Genomic DNA, 21,353 nt, shown 5'->3' with positions numbered 1-21,353 from the left:
TGGGCTTTCCTTGGGCAAAAGTTGCCGGTTGAGGCTCACGTGACCCTTCTCCCTGAGCCTGGGGGCCTGACCCACAGATATAACCTGGTTCTCCCTCTTGGAAGGTGTGAGGACATAACACACAGGCTGCGCTCGAGCCGGAGACACAGGGTCACGGGGGTCATGGTCAGCAGAAGCACAGCAGGAGCAGAGCTTCCTCACTCACCGCCCCCGCCCCCCGCCCCTGGAGGGACGAGACTGGGCCCTCCCCTCGTGTCTGGTGGGGGGGCGCCGCTGCCACCCCAGGCCCACTTACAGGGACTCACATGTGCTCTCAGCACCTGTTTCCTGGGAGACAGTTGGGAGAAAGAAGCACTGGGCTGGAGTCCAGGAGTCGGGTCCCGGCTGGGGCAGCCCCAGCCGGCGACAATGGACAGGTGGCTTGGCCTCTCGACTTCTCAGTTTCTTCATCATAAAATGGGGCTGAACCAGAGGATTAAAAGGGAGGAAGAGCTGGCACCTTGCAGAACTCTTGACCCGCATTGACCCACATTTGATACCTAATAAATGTCTGTTGAGCTGAACCTCCTTTATAACTCCACTCAGCGGGGCACCTGGGCGGCTCAGTTCGTTAAACGTTTGACTCTTGATCTCAGCTCAGGTCTCGATTCAGGGTCATGAATTCAAGCCCTGCTGGGCTCCAAGCTGGGTGTGGAGCCTACTTAAAAAAAAAAAAAATATATATATATATATATATATATATATATACACACACACACACACGCACACACACAGATAGATAGATATAGATATCTATTTCTATCTATCTATCTATCATCTATCTATCTATCTATCTATCTATATCTCACATTAGACATCACTATCATTTCTCTCCGGAGCAAAGTGGCTCCTTGCAGACCCGCTGGGCCTCAATTTCCCCATCTGTAAGATGAATGGATTGCTCTGGATGATGCATGCCTCAGCTACCCTCGCAAGCCCGTCCAATGCCAGTGCCCCCAGCAGGGTGGGGACAGGGGCCCTAGGGTGTTAGGCATGGCAGATGCCCACGGTTGGTGAATCGATCACCCAACAGGTGGGAGACTGGTGGGTTGGTGACTCATTAATCCCTCCACCAGTCAGTCAGTGATTAAATGGGTCATTTAGTCAACCGGACCACAGTCCACAAGCTAGTCAGTTTGCAGCACGTCCTGGTCCTTGTGTGGCTTCCAGCCAGTGAGCTCAAGCCAGGGGGGAAGAGGGAAGGATGGGACCCAGGCCGCATGGGGAGCCAGCTGTCCCCTCACATCCACTCTGCCTGCCCCCTGCCTGTCCCCCATCCCCCCGCAGCCTGCTTTGCTTTGCGGCTCTTGGTTCCAGAGCTGGGCTCCGGCCAAGGCCAAAACACCCAAGAGCTGGCAACGCCTGGGACTGCCAGTCGGGGACCCGGGGGAGGGGTACTGAGGGTCGGGAGGAGGAGTGAGTCAGCCTGCTGTGGGTCCAGGGCTCTGGGAGGGAGGGGGGGCACCCAGGCCAGAGTGCGAGGAATGTCAGCTCCACCCATCTGTTTCCTCCAAGTCTTTGAAGTCAGCTTCTCTAGCTGAGCTTGGAGGCCAGTCCAGGCAGCCCTTGGATAATCACGGTCATCAGAGATGGAATGGGCCTCAGAAAACATCTAGTCCAGAGATCCCCGGATTTGGGCATTTCGCTGACCACAGACTTTCCCAACAAACCTGGGAGGGCCAGTGTTTTGTTTTCACAGGTTAGGGCGTCCTGTCCCGTCTGTGATCCCTGCCTCTGCCTACAACACAGGACATTCTAACAAGAAAACATGAAGAGAAGATCGTCTCTGAATAAACGACAGTCCTTAGGTGGTACTTAACTACATGAAAAAAAACAATGCAACAAAACCACAAAGACCAACTTGATCATAGTCCGGGACGGATTAGGATCACGAAGCTCATCCACCGCCATTTTGCAAGCCAGGAAGCTGAGGCTCACAGGTGAGAAAGAGGCCCATTCTAGGTGACCCAGCACCATCATACCAGGAGCTAGGACAACAGTCGAATTCAGTCCAACAGTGCGACTGGGACCTCAGTGTGGAGGGCAATCGCTGTCACTATGCCTGGCCGTGTCTGTTCCAAATGTCAGGGCCCCCTCCCCGGTAGATGACTCCCATATCACCAAGAAGGTGGATCATACGTGAACACCCTGGCCTTCTCTCCTCTCCATTCCAGAATCTTCCTGGATCTCCAGCCATTTTCTCTCCCTTCCCCTGTTCTCCCATGAGGCAAGTCCTTCTTCCTGCGCCGGACCAGCATCCCCATGGTGACAAGGACCCCTTGTCCTCCTCAACACATACTGAGCAGAGGAAAGGTAGAGAGAGAGGGAGACACAGAATCTGAAGCAGGCTCCAGGCTCCAAGCTGTCAGCACAGAGCCCGACGCAGGGCTCGAACTCACGAACCGTGAGATCGTGACCTGAGCTGAAGTCAGACACTTAACCGACCGAGCCACCCAGGCGCCCAAGATGGCTTTTAAATACACGTAAAACTCCAAAGGCAACTCCCCCAAAGAAATACAATATAATATGATGAGTTCTCATCTTTTCCACTTAGCTTGGTAAAGGTCAGAAAATTCGCGAAGGCCCAGCATTTGTGAAGAAACAGGGGACTGGCTCTGCAGCCCATTGTTGGGGGGATAAATAGGCACAAGTTCATGTTTGGAGGAACATTGGACAATCTTTCTAAGTTTGAAATAAACACGCTCAGGTATCAAAATTTTTATCGCAGCATTATTCATGGCAGACTGGAAACAATCTGGATGTTTCAACAGAAGAATGGGCCCAGGCATCATGGTCTGTTCTACAGCCACAAGAATAAGTGAATTCCAACTGCACGCAACTACATGCCAGACCCAAAAAAGAACACACTGTGGGATTTTCTCGGTACAAGCTTCAGTACAATATCCTATGGTGTGAGGAACCATGATGGGGGGCACCCGGGTGGTTCTGTTTCTTGCCCCGGGTGCCAGTGACACAAGCGTGTGCTTTGTGAAAATTCAGAAAACCCTTCGCTTTTCATGTTTTCCTGCATCTGTACTGTACTTCCGTAACATTTACCCAAAGGAAAAAGGACAGAACAGAACGAGATGTGTAGGTGACCCAGCAATTCCAGTTGGAGGAAGCGATCCGGTAAGTCCCCTTGCACGTGGGCAAACTATGCTTGGCCATCAGGCCCTGGCAAACTTAACCTAAGCACCCTGGTGATTTAGCCAGGGGTGCTTAAATAAATTATGTCACTTGCCTGTAGGGTAATATTCTTTCTTTTTTTTTTTTTTAATTTAAAAAATTTTTTTTTCAACGTTTATTTATTTTTGGGACAGAGAGAGACAGAGCATGAACGGGGGAGGGGCAGAGAGAGAGGGAGACACAGAATCGGAAACAGGCTCCAGGCTCTGAGCCATCAGCCCAGAGCCCGACGCGGGGCTCGAACTCACGGACCGCGAGATCGTGACCTGGCTGAAGTCGGACGCTTAACCGACTGCGCCACCCAGGCGCCCCAGGATAATATTCTTTAACCCTTACGAGGCATGAGACTGGTCTCCGTGAGCTGATCGGTCACACCCCGGAAGACACGTCGCGAAACCAGCCGACAAGATTCAGAAGGTGCACGGAGCACCACCCTCTGCGTAAACAGCATGTTTGCAGATACGTCGTGGCCAGAAGGCCCCTTCGCATAGGAGTCCTCTGTGTCCACATCTGGGCTGTCCACCCCTGTCTGAGGGTCTGTGGGGCCTGGTACCGACCGGGGCCTCAGAAATGTCCCCGAGTGAATGACTGTAAGCATCTTTAGTTGAGAAACATGTCAACGCCCCTCGGGCTACAGGCAGGACCAGCATCCGGGCTTTGGGAGCAACCACCATGTGGCGTGTGAGTGTGTGTGCGCGTGTGTGTGTAGAAAGGCTTCGTGCAGAAGCGGTATCTGGGTAGAGGTGAGGGACGATGGCCTGGGCCGGTTATGCAGGGTCAGAGATTCTTGCCTCACGAGCGAGCGAGGCTCAGTCCAGTAGCTACTCGGATGCCGGTTGAGAGTTTGCATCCTAGCGTGGTACCAGCTCTGCTTCCAGAAGATCATCCTAGCAGTGCGATGAAGAGCAGACGGAAAGCCATGAGGCTGGCGGCAGCGAGACATGCTGGGAGGAGGCGGCAAGAATTCAGGCGAGAAAGGGGGCGGGGCCTGGGCTGGGGCAGGAGTGGGTGATGAAGGCAAGCCAGTAATTTGAGAGATACTTGGGAAGAAGGGCAGGCACGAAGTAGCTGGAGCTGGGAGAAAGGAAGCAAGTGCAGGGAAGGGAAGGGGCCAAAGTGACTCTGGTGTCTGGGTAGAAGTAGCGGGGTCTCTGGTGACGCCTCTCCCAGAGGTGAGCAATCCGGATGTGGGGAGAATGTGAGTTCAGTCTCCAGGACGCGGAATTAGAGGTGTCGGCAGGATGGCTGAGTCGCGGGGGTGGGGCAGGGGGGTGTTCGTCTTCAGTGGCTCATCCAACCAATCGCTACTGTGTGCCAGGCACCGGGAGTTCGCAGTGGATCGGACAAGCTCCCTAACCTAGGGAGGGTTCCTTCTGGTGGGGAGGCAATTAAATAACTAAAGAGACAGAACAGGCACGGGTCATGAACCGTGCCACGGAGGACCTGAGGAAGAAATGGAGAGAAGGCGGCCAGCTTACCCTGCCTCTACCCAACCAGGCCTGTGAGGAACAAGCAGTGGTCAGATCCCTTGGCCTCACCAGTATAAGGAGGAGGTCCTGCCCGCTCCTGTGGCCTGTCCCTCCGACCCAGGGCTTCTCTTGCTCAGAGCACAGCGCCCACAGTGCAGGGATCCTCTACTTTCCCCTGCCCTTGGCTTTTAGGGCAGAGGACTCTTTGCTGTGGCCTCTGCACCTTAGCTGTACCCACCCACATCAGAGCTCAGCAAGTGTGGGCAGCACGAGTGGATGAAAGGCTGTCCCGCACTGAGCTGCAGGCTGCAGGGGTACAAATACACACAGATTGGTCCCTGATCTTCAAGAACTTAGAGCTGCAGAAGTGGATAAACCATACCCAGAGTCATGGTCAACCCAAATATAGGGAAAAAGAAAGATGTCAATGGGTATCTCACTCAGGCCCGAGGACTTCCTAGAGGGGGTGACGCTTACACCGGGTCTGGGAAGAATGGGTGGGTTTCTCCCGCTCCCACTTAAAATGCGGCCCAGAGCTGCCTGGGAAGGGGCGTCAAAGGCAGACTCAGGCCTAGAAGCTTGGGCTCTGGGTGCCTGCAGAAAGGAGCCATGGATGCAGGAGTGTCACCTGCAGCCAGCCTGCTTTCAGAACCCTTCCTGGTCAGGGATGCACTCCTAGGAGCCGACGGTAGACCAATCAAAATAAAAACAAGCAAGCAAAACCCAGTGGGTTCCCTCTACGAGTCGAATTCACTCCACGGGTCCTGCACTTGGGCAGGCTGCGGGCGGTACCCCTTTAAACGGCGTGGCACTCCCCAGCCAGCCCTGCCAGGGTACTTCCCCAGCCCCATGGGCACCGCCCCTCAGTCCCGCCGTGGCCGCCGCTGCCGCCGGGACCTTTCCCCTACTTTCCAGGTCCTCAGGCCCCGCCCCTCGCTCGGACCAAAACACGTGCCGCATCCCGCCCTGCCAGATCACGCCTCGACCAGGCTCCGATCACGCGGCTCCCCGCGGCGTCCATTGGCCGGCGGCGCAAGGGCCTGGCGCGGACTGGCTGCTGAGCGCCCGGCCCCGCCCCGGCGGGGGCGCGGTGTATTTTGGTTTGCCTTCGCGCCACGCCCCCACGGCCGCTCCCTCCGCGGCCGCCCCGCCCCTCCCGCACCGCGAGGGCCGCGCCGGGGCAGAGCGGCGCGGGCGGGCGGAGGCTCGCGCCGGCCGCAGGAGCTCGGGGTCGCCGCCGCCGCCCGCGGCGCACGTGCGGCTGCTGCCGTGCGCTGAGCTCCCGCCCGCGGCTGCTTTGTTGCCTCCGGGCCGCCGGCACCATGCACACTCCGGGCTCCGTGGGCCCGGGCGACGCGCATGCGGTGAGTGAGCGCCCATCTGAGCGCGGGGCGAGGCGGGGACGTGCCGCCTGTGCGGGGCCGGGGCGTGGAGGAGGGCGGGGACGCACGGGGCCTTGGCGGAGCCGTGCGGTTAGGGGCGAGAGCGGGCTCAGGAGCTGGGAGGGGCAGCAGCCGTGCAGGGACGCTCCGGGTGGCGCGGGGGCGTGTGCCCCGCGCCGCCCTACGCGTAGCTTTGTCTGGAGAATCCGCAGCGGCCCCCGCTTTGCCGGCTCCCAGCGCGGGGCTATTTCCAGCCATGACGTCACCAGGCCGTGTGAGGAGGCGGCCGTTGGGCGGGGCGCGGCGGGCGGGAACGCGACACGCGGACGGCGGGGGTCCGGATGATGGAAAGGGAGAGGGGGGCGGGGTAAAAGCTGGCGGGAAGGTGGCACGCGGGGGGTGGGGCGGGCGGGATTGGGGGTGGGGCAAAGTCTGGCGGGAAGCCGGCAGGCGGGGGGGCGACGTAGGGGGCGGGGCAAAGCTGGCGGGAAGGCGGGGCAGGGGAGGGGCAGAGTTGGAAGGACGGTGGTACGTGAGGGGCGGGGCAAGACTGCAAAGAAGGCAGTACATAGGGGGTGGGGCAAGGCCGGTCTGAAGACCACAGGTGGTGGGTGGGGGTACAGGGAGGGGCAAAGCTGACGGCGGGGGGGGGGGGTACTTTAGGGGGCGGAGCAAGCTCGTTGGAAGACCACTTGCGGTAGGTGGGGGTAGAGGGCCGGGCAGAGCGGACGGGAAGGCGGGGCAGGGGCGGGGTAAAGCTGGCCTGAAGACCAGATGCGGTGGGCGGGGCAAAGCTGGCGTGAAGACCACATTCGATGGGTGAGGGGGGAAGAGGGCGGGGCAAAGCTGAAAAGAAGGCGGGGCGGGGGAGGTGAAGTAGGGTGCTTATTTCCTCAGCCTTGGCCACCTCGTGTCCGGGCTTGAAGGCGGCTAGGACCTTGGTCGTCGAGACTCGAGGACCCTGAGGGCTTGAGAGAGAGAGGTCTGAGTGCGCTGCATACCTGCCGTCCACAGCCTCCTGTCTGTGACCTCATGATTCCAGGGACCAGGCCGAGGTCAGAAGCCCGGCCAGAGGCGGTCATGGTCCTGGCCTGCTCTGGGGGGACCCGCGGGACAGAAGGATTTGATGCTGAGGCGAGCTGAGTGGAAACGTGTATCTTTGTAGATTTAAAGGGTCTTTGGGAAGGGATCAGTGGATTCCAGTTGCTTCTGTCCCCCCTTCCTGCTTAGACCGGTGTGACACGCAGGAAAGATGTCCCTCTCCTGGGTTGCAGTAGATTTTTAAAATTCTTCCTGTCTGCCGCCTAGCCTTGTGGCGTTAAGGAGTGACTGAGTGTTCTGAGCGTGGGGAACAGGGCTAAACCAGCATGGGCTCCACCTTCCTGGCACACGTGGAGTTCAGCCGCCGGGAAGTTCTGCAAGTGGTGATGCCCTGGGTTTAGAAGGCTGTGCTCAGTGCTTCAGAGAGTTCCAGAAACGCATCGGTAGGGATGCTCTTCGGGTGGCGGTGCCAACTCTGAAGAGCCGTGTTTCTTCTCGCCAGCCGAAGACTCAGAGTCCGAGTCCGTTTCTCCCCCGGGGCTTACACCTGTGGCATTAAAGGCTTACTGGTCATTTACTGGAGGAAAACATTAACTTTTTTTTTAACAATCGGGGTTTTCCGTGGACACTGGCTTGCCAGCCGAGTCCAGTCGTCCTCACTCGTCAGAACATTGGCTTAAAAAAAAAAAAAGTGAAATTGATATGAATGTTCCGTTGGCGTATTTTTCTAGAATACGGGGTTTGTGTGTGGTCATGTGTGTGTGTTACGTGTGTAGTGCACGTGCTTGGGGTGCGTATCCACGCGCCCCTCGGGGTCGCGCCCTCAGCTTCCCCCGGACTGAGCAGCCATTGTGTTGTGTCGCCTTTAGGTGGACCTCATGGACATCTGTGAGTCGATCCTGGAGAGGAAGCGGCACGATAGCGAAAGGTCTACGTGCAGCGTCTTGGAGCAGAATGACATCGAAGCCGTTGAGGCTCTTGTCTGCATGAGCGCCTGGGGTCAAAGATCCCAGAAAGGTGACCTATTAAAGATAAGACCCCTCACGCCTGTCTCTGACTCTGGGGATGTCACTACCGCTGTGCATGTTGACGCAGCCGCACCTGAGCTACCAAAGGACTTCGATTCTTTATCGACTCTGGTAAGAAGCGGGGAGAAGAGCATTTTATGTAGTGGCTGGATTACGTTAAATAAATGTGTTGAAGACCTTGCGGGTAGAGTCATTGGCGTGCTGCTAGTCAAGTGCATAACCTCTGTGGACCCTCAGGGTGCAAACTTCTCTTCTCCCTTCAAAATGCGCTCTTTCCGTTGCTAGATCATAGCGTGCAGCCACAGGGTACAGCGTGCATAAGATGAAATCTGCAGATCGATGTGAGGAGGTAAAACGTACTCGTTTCCCTGGGGAATTGCAGAGTGGGGGCTTAGTTCCCCACCCCCCGCCCCGATGCCCCCGTCCGGGATCAGGAAAGACGGGTGGCGGCCAGAGACAGCCCGTGCTTTGGCTCCGGCCTTCCTTAGCTGGGTTGGAGTGCTGGCCTCTGCCTCCCCAGAGCAACCCGCTTCTCACGTGTGCCAGTTGAGTGCAGTCAAGCAAGGTTTCGTGTTTGTTTTCTCGCCTTGCTGACGCTACAGAATCGCTGGGCGAGACCGCTTCTCGGCTTGGAGAAGTCGAGGACGGTCCGTTGGTAACAGAAGCGAAAATCAGAATCTCGTGGTGCTGGGCTGGAAGCTTGCACTGGAAGGAGAGTGTGGAAGGCAGACTTGGGAGGAGGGAGGAGAAGGGACTTGTGGACAGTGGGGAGAATTCGACAAACAGTGGGCCAGAACCCCCTCGCACGGTTACTTGGCACCGGGCTCCGTAAGCGGGAGGCGTTGGGCGCTACGAGGGAGGCTCGGTTCAGGCAGCGCCGCTGGTGAGAGCCTGGCCTTTGGGGGATCATTCCAACAGATTTTTACCTCGCATCCAGTAGGCTCTGGATAAGTGTGTGTGAAACGGCTAACGCCGGGGGGTTTTTTGGAAAAAAATTGAGAATCAAAACTTCTTGTGAAAAGCTCTTATTTTGAATATAAATTAGTTTTCTCCTTTGCAGTCCTAATACTTCAAATTGCTCGTTTCAGTGGCCGTGCGAGCCCAGGAGGGCACTGACGTTCTTTTTTTTTAATTTTTTTTTTAATGTTTTTATTTACTTTTGAGACAGAGACAGAGCATGAGCAGGGGAGGGGCAGAGAGAGAGGGAGACCCAGAATCCAAAGCAGGCTCCAGGCTCCGAGCTGTCAGCACAGAGTCTGACGGGGTGGGGGGGGGGGGGGGGGGCCTCGAACTCACGGACTGTGAGATCATGACCTGAGCTGAAGTCGGTCGCTTAACCGACTGAGCCACCCACGTGCCCCAGGACACCGACATTCTTAAAACTAAGCAAATTGATTGGTTTGGGAGAGGTCCGATAAGGGGGAAGAAGCCTAGAAAGTAAGGTATCTCACATTGCCTTGAAACATGCTGGGTGCCGTTGTGAGCGGGCTTGGATGAATTTTTTCTAGATACTCTTTGAAGGCATTGGGGACAACGTGATCAAAGTAAGTCCCCTTTAAAATGTAACCAAAACAACCTTTTCACACAGTACTTTTTTTTTAAGTGCATGACTCCTCCTCAGAGCCCTGATCTTGTGGAGCCATCGACAGGGACACTTGTTGCTTCCCAAGTAACTGATTCCAAAGCGTGCATGGTCACGGCCGTCCCCCCAGCCTCTGCTGAGGCAGCCCAAGTGCTGAGCGGGAAGGCGGAGAGGGGCCTTCCTGGTTTGAAGCCAGAGCCACTGGAGCCAGACCCCGGCCCCTCCTGCAGGCCCGTGGTGACGAGTGTCATCCGCCACACCGGGGGGAGTCCTGCTCCTGGCCACGTTCCTACTGCCCAGGTTCAAGAACGCCAACTTTCCGTCAACAGAGAAGGAGAAGCACGGTTTCTGGGACACATCGAAGCTTTGCTGGGCACACGACTCACGGACAATCTACTGAACACTGACTCATTGTCCTGTCAGCCTTGCTTGCACGAGTCTGGTGGCCTGATCCCCACGGACAGGGGCCAGCAGGCAGTGTGGCCTGTCGCAGTTCAAACCTGCTCACCAAAGAATTATGAAAGTGACTTGCCGAAGAAAGCCACCCCTGTGATCTCTGTCCCCGTCCCCAGTTCCCCTGTCTTTTGCCAAATGATCCCTGTGACTGGACAGAGTGGCACGTTACCGGCTTTTCTGAAGCCTCCTCCCCAGGTGTCTGTGGGGACCGTGAAACCCATCCTGCCCCACGCTGCTCCGGTGCCCCAGCCTGTGTTCGTGGGGCCGCCTGTGCCTCAGGGAGCCGTGATGCTCGTTCTGCCCCAGGGGCCCCTGCCCCCGCCTGCCGCCGCCTCACCCGGCGGGATGGCTGTTGGCAGTACAAGGTTCCTGCCCCTGGCCCCTGCTCCAGTGTTCATCGCCTCCGGTCAGAACTGTGCCCCTCAGGTAGACTTTTCCCGAAGGAGAAATTATGTCTGCAACGTCCCAGGCTGCCGGAAAACCTACTTCAAAAGTTCCCACCTCAAGGCCCATCTCCGCACTCACACAGGTGAGTACTGACAGGCGTGAGGACGCCGGGTCCTGTGTTCAGGAGACACGCCTGAGCCTGCCTCCGGTGGGAGGGACGCGTGAAAACCACCGGGAGGAGAGGAAATCTGGCCTGTTTCCTTTGGTCCTGAAAAACCCTCGGGGTCTTGTAGGGATTGGGGTTCACATTAGCACAACCATCATTGGTTTTTCTGGAACATGCCGTCCGCTCATCCCCGCACATAGAACGTGTGGTTCTGGGATCGTGGTTCTTTGATAGGTTTCCCAGGTGGTGCTCGTACTGTCCCTTTCTCTTCACATTGCCGGAAACTCCTCAGTCTTTCTTTCAGCATTTTAGAAAACACGAATTTCACATTCCGTAAACATCAGTGTGACTTACTTTGGTTCCCTCTGGGGAAAGGTCTCTCTAAAGTACGGAAAAGTTTGAATTCAAAAATATGTGAACTTTAAGGGCATGGAGTTTTCTCGTTTGGGGGAATATATGGTTTTTTATTCGGAAGAACGCCGAGACTCTGATGACTTGGTGACATCTTTATTATCTCATCGGCTCGGTCCAGTAGAATTTTTGGCAACGAGGGAAGTGTTCTCTGCCCAGTTAAGGTAGCCACTAGCCACACGTGCTTGAAATGCGGACAGTGGGACCAAGGAAGTAAAGTTTTCATTAAGTTTATACTTACGTAGCTACATGGGGCTGGTGGCCTTCGTGTTTGACTGAGGTCTGAGAGCTGCCTGGTAGAGTTTCAGCTTTAGTAGATTAGGTGAGAATATCTCTCATGTTCTGTGGCACTCTCGTTCCTTGAGTTGGTGTTCTGTTTTGCTTGTGAGGCTCCTGTGGTTAAATAGTCTGCTTGTCAAGCTCCCCTTTCGGAGGGTCGCACTCTTACATAAATGTCAGTGCAATAACCGGTCACGCAGGGTCTGTAGGATAAACCCCTGACCTTGGAACTCCCTTCCACCCAAGTGTCTGCTGATGGCTTGTAGGACGATAGCGAGTTGGGGAGCACAGTGTAGGAAAGGCTGAACTGGAAGGAGTGATCATTGTGTTGTTTTCCACAATGCATTTCAGGTAGGCGGGTTTTGGTTAGCACATCAGAGCTTGAATATCGGCAGCTCCGACCGGCGGAATGAAGCAGGGTTTAGAATTGAGGCGTGAGCGTCCTGGCTGTATGGGAGTGAATGGGTGCCTCTAAGGGGCTCTGCTCTTCAGGGAAGGAATTGTTCTTTCAAGAATCTTCCCCCTACCCTAGGCTGTACCAATGAAAGATTTGTTTTTGTTTAAAAAACACCTGGGTGTATTTTGGGGCGCCTGGGTGGCTCCGTTGCTGGAGCATTGATTTCAAGCTCAGGTTATGATATGGTGGTTTACGGGTTCAAGCCCCACGTCGGGCTCACGCTGCTGACAATGCAGAGCCTGTTTGGGATTCTCTCTGTCCTTCTCTCTCTGCCTCTTCCCCCCTTCTCTCCCTCTCTCTCTCTCTCTCAAAATAAATAAACTTTGAAAAAATTTCTTGCGAAATGTGACATTAGTTTGACATCTCTGGGCCTTGACGTATATATTCTGTATTTTGGGTGTGGCAAAAAGAAATGCATTTTGGAAGAATTCTTGACATTTGAATAACTCAGTCCCAGAATAAGAGGATACTACTTTCTTAGATTTTGATGAACATAATTTAAAAGTGACATGAATTAACCTGTCCAGTAAAGCCGCTGAGCATTTACGTCTTCTTTAATGTGTGTTTTCCTGCCTCTTAGGAGAGAAGCCTTTTAACTGTAGCTGGGATGGCTGTGATAAAAAATTTGCCCGTTCTGATGAACTTTCTCGCCACCGCAGAACTCACACCGGGGAGAAGAAGTTTGTGTGCCCCGTGTGTGATCGGCGTTTCATGCGCAGTGACCACCTGACGAAGCACGCCCGGCGCCACATGACCGCCAGGAAGACCCCTGGCTGGCAGGCAGAGGTTGGCAAGCTGAACGGAATCGCCTCGGCCGAGAAATGCGGGAGCCCGCTAGTGGGCCTGCCAGCCTCTGCCTGAGAGGTCAGCCAGGGAATTGCCAGTGCGAATTTTAAAAAGCATTTTTCAGGAATGGAACTGTCCCCCCCCAAAAATATTTTTTCTTGGGGGGCCTAGGAGAAAGTGGGGAGCTGGTTCTGATGAAAGTATGTTAACTTTTCCTTTTTCGGTTGGGACCCTGTTCGATACGTTTCGTAGTTTCAGAAGTTTTGTTTTGTTTTGTTTTTTTAAGGAAATGGAAGAAAATTTGATCGTCGGAATCACCAGCATTCAAATAGACATTTTGGCAATAAAGTTTACAAAATCTGGATTTTTACAGCCTTTCTATTCGTGTTTTATAGAAATGAGACAGGGTACTAATTTTTATACTGTTTTTTATTAAAATATTTATATTGTTGGTGTTCAGATCACCACTTTCTAGATAGGTGATTTTACAGTCTTCTTTTCAGCGTTCAACGATGTTTTTCACAATAACTCTAGTTTTAGTCAATTTGGCACATTATTCGGCCACAAAAAGAAAAAATTACAAGTCTATAATCAGGCCCTTTAGATTTAAGAATTGTTACGAATCAGAACTGGTTGAATGGGGGCTTCTTAAATGGGTGGGGAAGGGATTTGCATTTAACTTTTTCATAGCATTTTCGAGGGAAATTCCAGGCAACCATTCCTTTAAGGCTGTGGCCCAAGGAATCAAAATTTTGGTTAAGTAGAACGAGTCATTTATGTCCGTAGCGTGACTTGTGAAGGATGTGCCCCAGCGAATAATTTAAAATACCTGATAGGCACCCGCTGAGCGGTGAGCTGCTGTCGGATCTGAGCGTCTGCGTCTTTGGGGACCCTCGCTTTACCGAGAGCAAACTGCTTAGTTACCTGTTTGTACCTCAAACACCAAAAAAAGGTAATGTAAGCACTCAAACCCAGCCGCTTCGTCAGTCGTCAGTCGACTTCTTTTGCTGTGGCCTTACACGTAGTGTTTTGTGGGTAGAGTGACTCCTTAGAGAAGAAGAAGATGTTCTTACCGGTTGGAGGAACTTTCCACCAAAGTACAGTTGATCTGAGCTAAAGTGTACATGCAAACAGCCCAGCTCCAATATTCCGATTCCTTTATTTAAGAACTCTAGGAAATGCGAGTTACGCTCTATGGCACTGGTGCTACCCAGCTTCTCTTTCGTTCATTTGATTTGAAGGAAATTGATCAGACAAAATTACTTGGAACGGGGTATTTTGCAATCCGCCTAGAAGATGAGACCTGCGGCAGCACTTTGAATCCGTGTGATCTCAAGCCCTAATTACACAGACACTGCGGCCCTGGTGTCCGGGGAGCCACGGAGATTGCTCTTGCTGGACGGCGTTGGGAATCCAGGCGACTCGGTGCGTGCAAGGAACGTGTGAACGTGGCACCGCTTTGTGAGCCCGGGAACGGGTTTTATTGTGCCGCATGTACTTAGATCTTGCCTTTGCGTCTTTGTTATATTGGCGTTTACTTTTATCAAAATGATGGTGAGGTGAAATATTAAATAAATACAATTAGGTTTTATGTTCAGGTCCTTTTAGTATGATAACCATCACCTGGACACCCTGTAAATTGCCCTTTAGTATCAACCGCCAATTGATGTACACGTCTGAGTGCTGGCTGTTAACGTGCAGATGGCCCTCACATTTTTGCACACTTCGTTGTTGAGTATTCCTACAGGTCATGGGACGTAAGACAGGAGCAAGAGAACCATAATTAAATATTGTAGCTCGTGTTTCCTCAACCCCCCCCCCCCATCTTTTCTCTTTCTACTTACATCTTAAATCAGCATAAATATTTCTGACTCTATGTCGTAAATGGCATTCAATTTGCATATTTTTCTTAATTATGCAAAGTAATGGAAGTCCTATTGTTGATAACACAGGGTGTTTGAGAATCGGGTTGCTGGTTACATTAAATTTCATTCTCTGGGCAGTGTTGTTTGTAAAGAATAGATGTGTTAAAATGGGTTTGATTTCTACTTCCATTTCCTGATTAGATTTAGAAATACCTTCTGTAAACTTTTCCCCCTCTGTTTTGTTGACTGAAAGACTATAAATTAGGAGAATTTCCATCTGAAAAAGACTATCCTGAGAACCAGAACCTTGTGTTGTCCCAGCACGGAGTCCCTCTGCTGGGAGCAGGGCTCGTGCGGCAGCCCCCCCTCCTCACTACCCCCCCTCCCCGTGCACTTTATTGCCTGAGCAGTTTGCTTGATCTTTTTTGACTTTGAGCCTTTTGTAGTTTCAATAATAAAATTTTAAATGTTTCAGAATTACGTTTTATGTAACAGACTTTGACATTATTTAAATGAACATGTGTGATGTAACTTTTTTCTTTGAATCCTATAAAACTTTTTTGATTTGCAAAACTGAACTTGTGTCCTGTGTCATTGAGCCGCCCCGGGACACACCCCAGTATCTTTTCAGAAGAGAATCAACAAAATTCATTGTATATTGGCCCAACCCGACCCTTCTGTTGTCCGGGGTTCTGTTCTGCTCCCGGGGCACCCTTCAGATTCCTCGGAGGATTCTCTACAAAGGAAATGAGGGAAGGGGGTGCCTCTGGGTGACCGCGGTCACGCTGGTCCGGTTCTGGCAGGGTGAGACCGTGAGAGCCACGTAACCTGTGACAAGGTGCAACGGGAGGGAGCCTCTTCCCTCCACTCCAGCCCGGACTTGACAAGTGTTTCGCGGAGCCATGCTCTTTACTCCTGCTCTTGGGGTAACTTCTGTCTTGAACCCGCTCCGGCTGGGGCTCGTGTCCACACCTCACTGAGGGAGCAGAGACCTCCCCAAGTTCAGGCCTCAGTCTTCATACGTTTCTGCCAGCGGCGCCCCGCAGGCCACACTCCTGTCTCCCTCGTGCTGCCCTGTCTGCTCCTTCGCTGGTACCCCTCCTCTCCCTGCCCCCCTTTCTGCCGCCCCCCCACCCCCGCCCCGCCAACCATGTGATCTTTTCCAGTCTCGTGACTCCGAAATAACATCTCTACCATAGAGACCTCCGTGTGTGCCTCGGTCCTGTGCACCTCTCACCTGAGCATCAGAGTCCCATATCCAGCTGCATCCACTTAGCATCTCAAACTTGGAATGACCGAGCTCTTGGTCTCTCCCACACCTACTTGCCTCACGGTTGGCCCTACCGTCTTTAGAACGGTGAGTCCCTCCTTCTAGCGTCCCGGTGGAAAACCCTGGAGTCACCTGGACTCCTTTCGCACTAAACACGCCATCTGTCACAGGCCTGTTGACTCCCTGCCTCCCAAAGCCAGCCGACCTGGGAAGTGATTCAGTAGGCCACGCTGCTCCTGGTCGTGTGCGTGTGTGTGTATGCGCGCGTGCGCGTGTGTGCGTGTGCGTGCGTGTGTGTGCACGTGTGTGTGCGTGCGTGTGTGTGTGCGTGCACACATGCAGGTGGGGGTTGGGGGGGGATCAAAGATTTATAATGGGCCTTGCATCCAGCAATTCAGCAATCCGCCTAGGAAAGTCTCTCCGACTCCGAACGTGTTTGTTGCCAGGGGCCAGCCTGTGCCTTTGTACCTGTTGTCCTCTCTGTGGCCACCAACCGCTAACTGCTTTCTGGCTCTAACATCCACTCTCCCTCATATTTCAACCTGCCTTCGTTCAGGGACTTCTACAATGAGGAACTTGAGACATTTTCCTAATATCTGTGACCCCCCTTGAGAGAAAGCCCAGGCACCAGGACTCCCCACCCTAGAGGGTGAGACACCGGCCCCTCTGAGTGAGGGGGGTTCGTTCCCAAAGGCCCCTCACCACTCAGAAGTTTAGTGGGTTCCAGGACTGTCCTGAGCTGGCCCTGCAGGCAGCCTGCCGCTCCCCAGCACGTCTCGCCGAGCTCAGGGGACAAACTGGCCAACAAGCAGAGCTGATAAGACGCCACGAGCCAAGTGCTGGACAGGGCTGCACAGGTCCAGTGGAGCTGACAGTGCTACAAAGTAGCGACAGTATTCACACTTCCTCCTCAGCTCTCAGTGCCCAGTTCTGATGGCAGCCTCTGCGGAGCCTTCCTCCCCCCTTTTCTGGACTCTCGAAAGACTAGAGTTTCTGTCCAGGAGCCTGGGTGGCTCAGTCGGTGAAGCGTCCAACTTCGGCTCAGGTCATGATCTCGTGGTTTGTGGGTTTGTGGCCCGTGTCAGGCTCTGGGCCGACAGCTCGGAGCCTGGAGCCCGCTTCCGATTCTGTGTCTCCCTCTCTCTCTGCCCCTCCCCCACTCGTGCTCTGTCTCTCTCTCTCTCTCTCTCTCTCTCAAAAATAAACATTAAAAAAAAAAAAGGCTAGAGGTTCTGTCCTCAAGGCTAAAACCTGTCATATTTTATTGAATTTTATTGCGAGTCTAATCTACCTGCTGAAATGTAAGCTCCCCCTTGACAGGGATCAGATCACATCCACCTACCCCCCTGTCCATCCACCCATCCACCCCTCCATCTACCACCCACCCCTCACCCATCCATCCATTTATCCACCACCCAGCAGCATTTAATGGAGTCCTTTGCGTTGGGGCAGAACCCCAGAGGTGAGTCATTCTAGTTTCTGCCCCCGGAGAGCTCACAGTCCTCTAGGTAAGACGCGGAAGCACGCGAGGAACGTTTTGAGCAGCAAACAGGATAGAAGATAGACGGTCGGTCGGGGAGCGCGGTGCTGTGAGTGGCCGATGGCGCCACTGGAAAAGTCTCCTGGGGGGACATCTGAACTGAAGGTGAAGAGAAGGTTTTCCAGGCCCCGAAGAGGACGGCAGCGTGCGCAGAACAAGGATGCCGACATACGCCCCAGGCTGCAGGTGCCAGAGGGTGGGGTGTGAGGGCCCCGGCCGAGCGGAGAGGGTGTTGCTGGGGAGGTGGCCTGGTGTCTTCCCTAAGGGCCAGGCAAGTGTCGCTGAGGGCTCCCCAGGGCGGGAGTAGGGAAGCGGCCACACCCGCTCCAGGACTCACCTGGATCCTGGGGAGGGATGTGGGGAGGCTGCGGGTCTTTGCCCTTCTCCCCCTTTCCTGAACTTCCCTTTCATGCCCACTCTCCACCGCCTCTCCTGGCTGAATTAACTGCCCGGCCTTCTTTCAGGGACCTGTCATTGTAACCACACCCCTGTGTTCGCCTGTTTGTCCCCCGTCCGTAGACGGTGGGTTCCCTGGGGACAGGGGTGACAACCCCTCCCTGTGGCTTGTCTGTGTCCCTAAAGCCTAGCATCCTGCAAGGCTCAGGTGACTCCCTCAGTGTTTGTTAAATGTGAGGGGTGGGGGCGGAATTTATGCTCAGGTCAGACCGCTCTGGCTGAAGGGACCGGAGGGGTGAGGCTGGGGCAGGAGTTCAGTTAGGAGACACTGACCAGCAGAGAGAAGGGAGCATGTCGAGAAATAGGTGGGCTTTGGGGCACCTGGACGACTGTCCAGTTAAGCGTCCGACGTCGGCTCAGGTCACGATCTTGGGGCTCGCGAGTTCGAGCCCCCATGTCGGGCTCTGTGCTGACCGCTCGGAGCCTGGAGCCCGCTCCGGATTCTGTGCCTCCCTCTCTCTCTCTGCCCCTCCCCCACTTGTACTCTCCCTCCCTCTCAAAAATAAATAAACGTTTAAAAAGATTAAAAAAAGAAAGATGGTCCACGGCCGTACCACCCTGAACGCGCCCGATCTCGTCTGATCTCGGAAGCTAAGCAGGGTCGGGCCTGGTTAGTACTCGGATGGGAGAAAGATGGTCTTTGAGAGGCAAAGGCTGTGAGGTCTCCACAGGAAAGGCGAGGAGGTGGGCGGCCCTGTCTCTCCCAGTGTCCAGTCCGAGGGCGCGCGTGCAGAGGCAGCGGGCCAGAGAGCGGCCTTCTTTTCCGCCAAGAGGTCTCGTAGGCCTTGGATTCCTGACCGGCCACTTCGCCAGCCTGGCTGAGGCGGGCCGACCCCCCGCAGCCCTGTGTTGCCGGAAGACATTCTACCTTTCTGAACTTTAATTTCCTCATTTGTGAAATGAGGACCAAGTAAAGACAGGAGATAACACGCCCGTCTCGGCGTCCGGCACTTTAATTTCTCGTGTAGAAGAAAGCCTGGGTTGTTTCCTACCCCAGGGAGCCGGGGCCCCTTGAAGGGTAGCTGTTTGGGGCCCAGAAATACCAGAACAGGCTTACATCGTGTTCTCGTATCGCCGGCTGCCTTTGACAATGGCAGGGACTGTGCTAAAGAGCAAAGGAGCCTTTCAAAGGGACGGCCACGGGCCAACTTGTGACAGCGTGAACATTAAAATAATAGAAACACGAATTCCGTTCCTGCCCAAGAGGGAGTAACAAGAGCCGAATACCCCCTCACATCTGAAAGAGCGAGGGCACGATGCCAGCTTTTCCAAGGAACTGGACCTTGGGCCGTGACAGACGGTCACCCTGAGAGACAGGAAGTCAGTGGGGTGAACCCTACAATCGCCCCCGTTTGCTGCCTTGAGGAAGTGTCCAGGCTGCCGTGGAGGGAGGGGACACCAGGCAGGACCCAGAGGGGTCCCTGATTGAGACGGCACTGACGGTCCAGGGACACTAAGGCGGTGAGACATCACAGGACAGAGCGCCGGAGAAGAGAGGACCGTACAGAGAATCCTGGAGACCCGCCGAGGTGCCCCTGAGCAATCCGCGCGTGCACAAACCTCGGGGGCGTCAACACCCTGAAGCCAAAGGGAGCCGTGTCACACACGGGCAGGGGTCCGTTTTCTGGGCCGAGGGGCCATCGCTCCTATCGGCTTCTCGAAGAGTGACTTGACACGGTGAGACGTCTTCTGAGAACGAGGCTGGTCGGAGGAGGCACAAGGGGTACACGCAGGGGGACAGGACACTGGCCGGGCCAGCCCTGTGCCCACCGGGCTCCATGTTCAAATCCAGGGAGATGGCTGTGCGTGCAAATCCGGGGAGCCGTGACACAAAGTGGCCAGGCAGTGTCGCTGTGGGATACCGAAGTACCGCAGAGGGGGTGGCGTGATCCCGCCCCCCAAAAAAGACCCTAAGACGTTGGCCTTGGCAGCGGCTGGGACCCTTGAGGCAACCGTGTTTTCTCACAAGGCCCAGAGCCTTGTGGTTGGCCTCAAGGGGGCACGATGGAGCATGGGGTCCCCAGGCCTGTGAGTACGCGGCCAGGGGACCTCTCAAACATAACACAGGGAATACCAGAAAGATGCAGAATTCCTGCTGGTAGACAGAGGGGGGGGAGGGCTGAGGCCATGGGTCCTCGCTGGTAGCCTCAGGGGCATCTCCGAGGAAGAGCTGTGCCCTCTTGGTAGACCAGACCCCAGACCCCAGACCCCAGACCCCAGACCCAACTGGCCTCCTGCGGAGCACAGACCAGCCCCTCCACCTACACTGAGGGCCCCGACAGGGTCCCCCTTCCTCACGACCAGGCCCCCACTTCTTACCTATATGGGCTTTGCAGTGACAGAGCACGCAGCCAGCCGTCTGTCATTTAAGCCTCCCGGTAACCGTGGGCGGCAGGCTGGGCAGACCTCTGCCCGCTGGAAAAATGACGCTAAGATGCCGGGATCACTGGAAAGTGAGGCCAAGACCAGAGTCCGGGCCTCCTCCCTCCACGAGGCGCTCTCCCAGCTCTCGCTGCAGAGGGAAGCCGATCGGCCTCCAGACGGAGCCTGGCTACTTCCAACCCCACGTTTTCCGAGGACGCGTGAGCAGCGGGGCCTGCAGGGTCCAGACCCCAACGGCTCCCTGCACCTGCTCGCCCGGCACTCGGCTCGCTCCTATCACGTGTGCATTTTATACCTCCGGGGCCCACCTAGCACAGACCCTGGCGGGGAGCAAACCCTCTTCAGGTACTTGTACAAATTACACACACACACACACACACACACACACACGCAATAGTTCTGTGACCTGTGCTTCACTCGCATAAGGTGCCACCAAGGTCGTATTATTTTTATTTTCCACTCAGATTCTCTCCTGCCAGATTAGTAGGAACCTCAGCCCTTCCCTCTGTACTTTCTCCACTTTCCCTACAAACTGTCCGAAGCCTCTTGGGGCTCAGCCAGCCCACGTTGGGATCGTCCCAGCTGCAGCTCCCCAGGGATCGAGCCAAGAAAGCCAAAGCGACGCTGCCACGGGTGATTCTCGCTGCCAAGTGGTGTCACTGCTGACAGCTGGCCACAGGCCCCTGACACTGGTGGAAGTCGGGGTCTGGGCAGGGCAGCCCCGTGCCCTTAGCACTACACGAAACCACGCGCTCCTTCGGTCTCCTGTGTAGCCACACCCCCCAGACGCCGGCTACACGGGGGCGTCCGTCAGGACTTACACCGAGTGTCGCCTTTCCTTCCCCGTGTCCACACCCCACAGAAAAAACAGCTTTTCCTTTCCAGCTCTGGAAACTGAAGATTTCAGCACGCCAGAACATAGAGCCCCGGCCACCTGTCAAGGTGGGATTTGTCCCCAGGGGGTCCAGATGTCACCACACCAAAGGTCTGATATCGTGTTGCCTCCTTCCTGAGCCTCAGACGTGTTTTATCCTCCGATGACACCCAAGAAGGCCTTTCTTCTGCCTAATTATCGCCAGAAGAACCTCCACCCACATGGATTAGACCTTCAGTGGGGCGTCGGCTACACTTCTCCCACGGCCTTTACCTTCTCCAGGGTGAATACGTGTTT

General features: G+C 54.9%; 1 protein-coding gene across 3 annotated transcripts; it reads left to right on the top strand.

Moving 5' to 3' along the window:
• The first annotated feature begins 5,847 nt into the window (after window positions 1–5,847).
• Window positions 5,848–15,112, top strand: KLF11 (Kruppel like factor 11). Of its 3 annotated transcripts, none has more exons than XM_023252119.2 (4): window positions 5,848–6,058; window positions 7,987–8,256; window positions 9,749–10,712; window positions 12,464–15,112. In XM_023252119.2, the coding sequence occupies exons 1-4, from the start codon at window positions 6,017–6,019 to the stop codon at window positions 12,742–12,744; spliced, it is 1,557 nt and encodes a 518-aa protein (XP_023107887.2). In that variant the 5' UTR covers window positions 5,848–6,016; the 3' UTR covers window positions 12,745–15,112. The 3 variants fall into 3 exon arrangements, with proteins under 3 accessions (XP_023107887.2, XP_044910913.1, XP_006930546.3); XM_045054978.1 differs by lacking the exon at window positions 5,848–6,058 and adding an exon at window positions 6,181–6,350 and having other exon boundaries at window positions 9,734–10,712; XM_006930484.5 differs by lacking the exon at window positions 5,848–6,058 and adding an exon at window positions 6,956–7,131 and having other exon boundaries at window positions 9,734–10,712.
• Window positions 15,113–21,353: the final 6,241 nt, after the last annotated feature.

Source organism: Felis catus, chromosome A3, assembly GCF_018350175.1.
Source record: "Felis catus isolate Fca126 chromosome A3, F.catus_Fca126_mat1.0, whole genome shotgun sequence".
Classification (NCBI taxonomy): domain Eukaryota; kingdom Metazoa; phylum Chordata; class Mammalia; order Carnivora; family Felidae; genus Felis; species Felis catus.
Note: the sequence above shows the minus strand (reverse complement) of the source record. Positions and strands in the feature narration are given on the sequence as shown.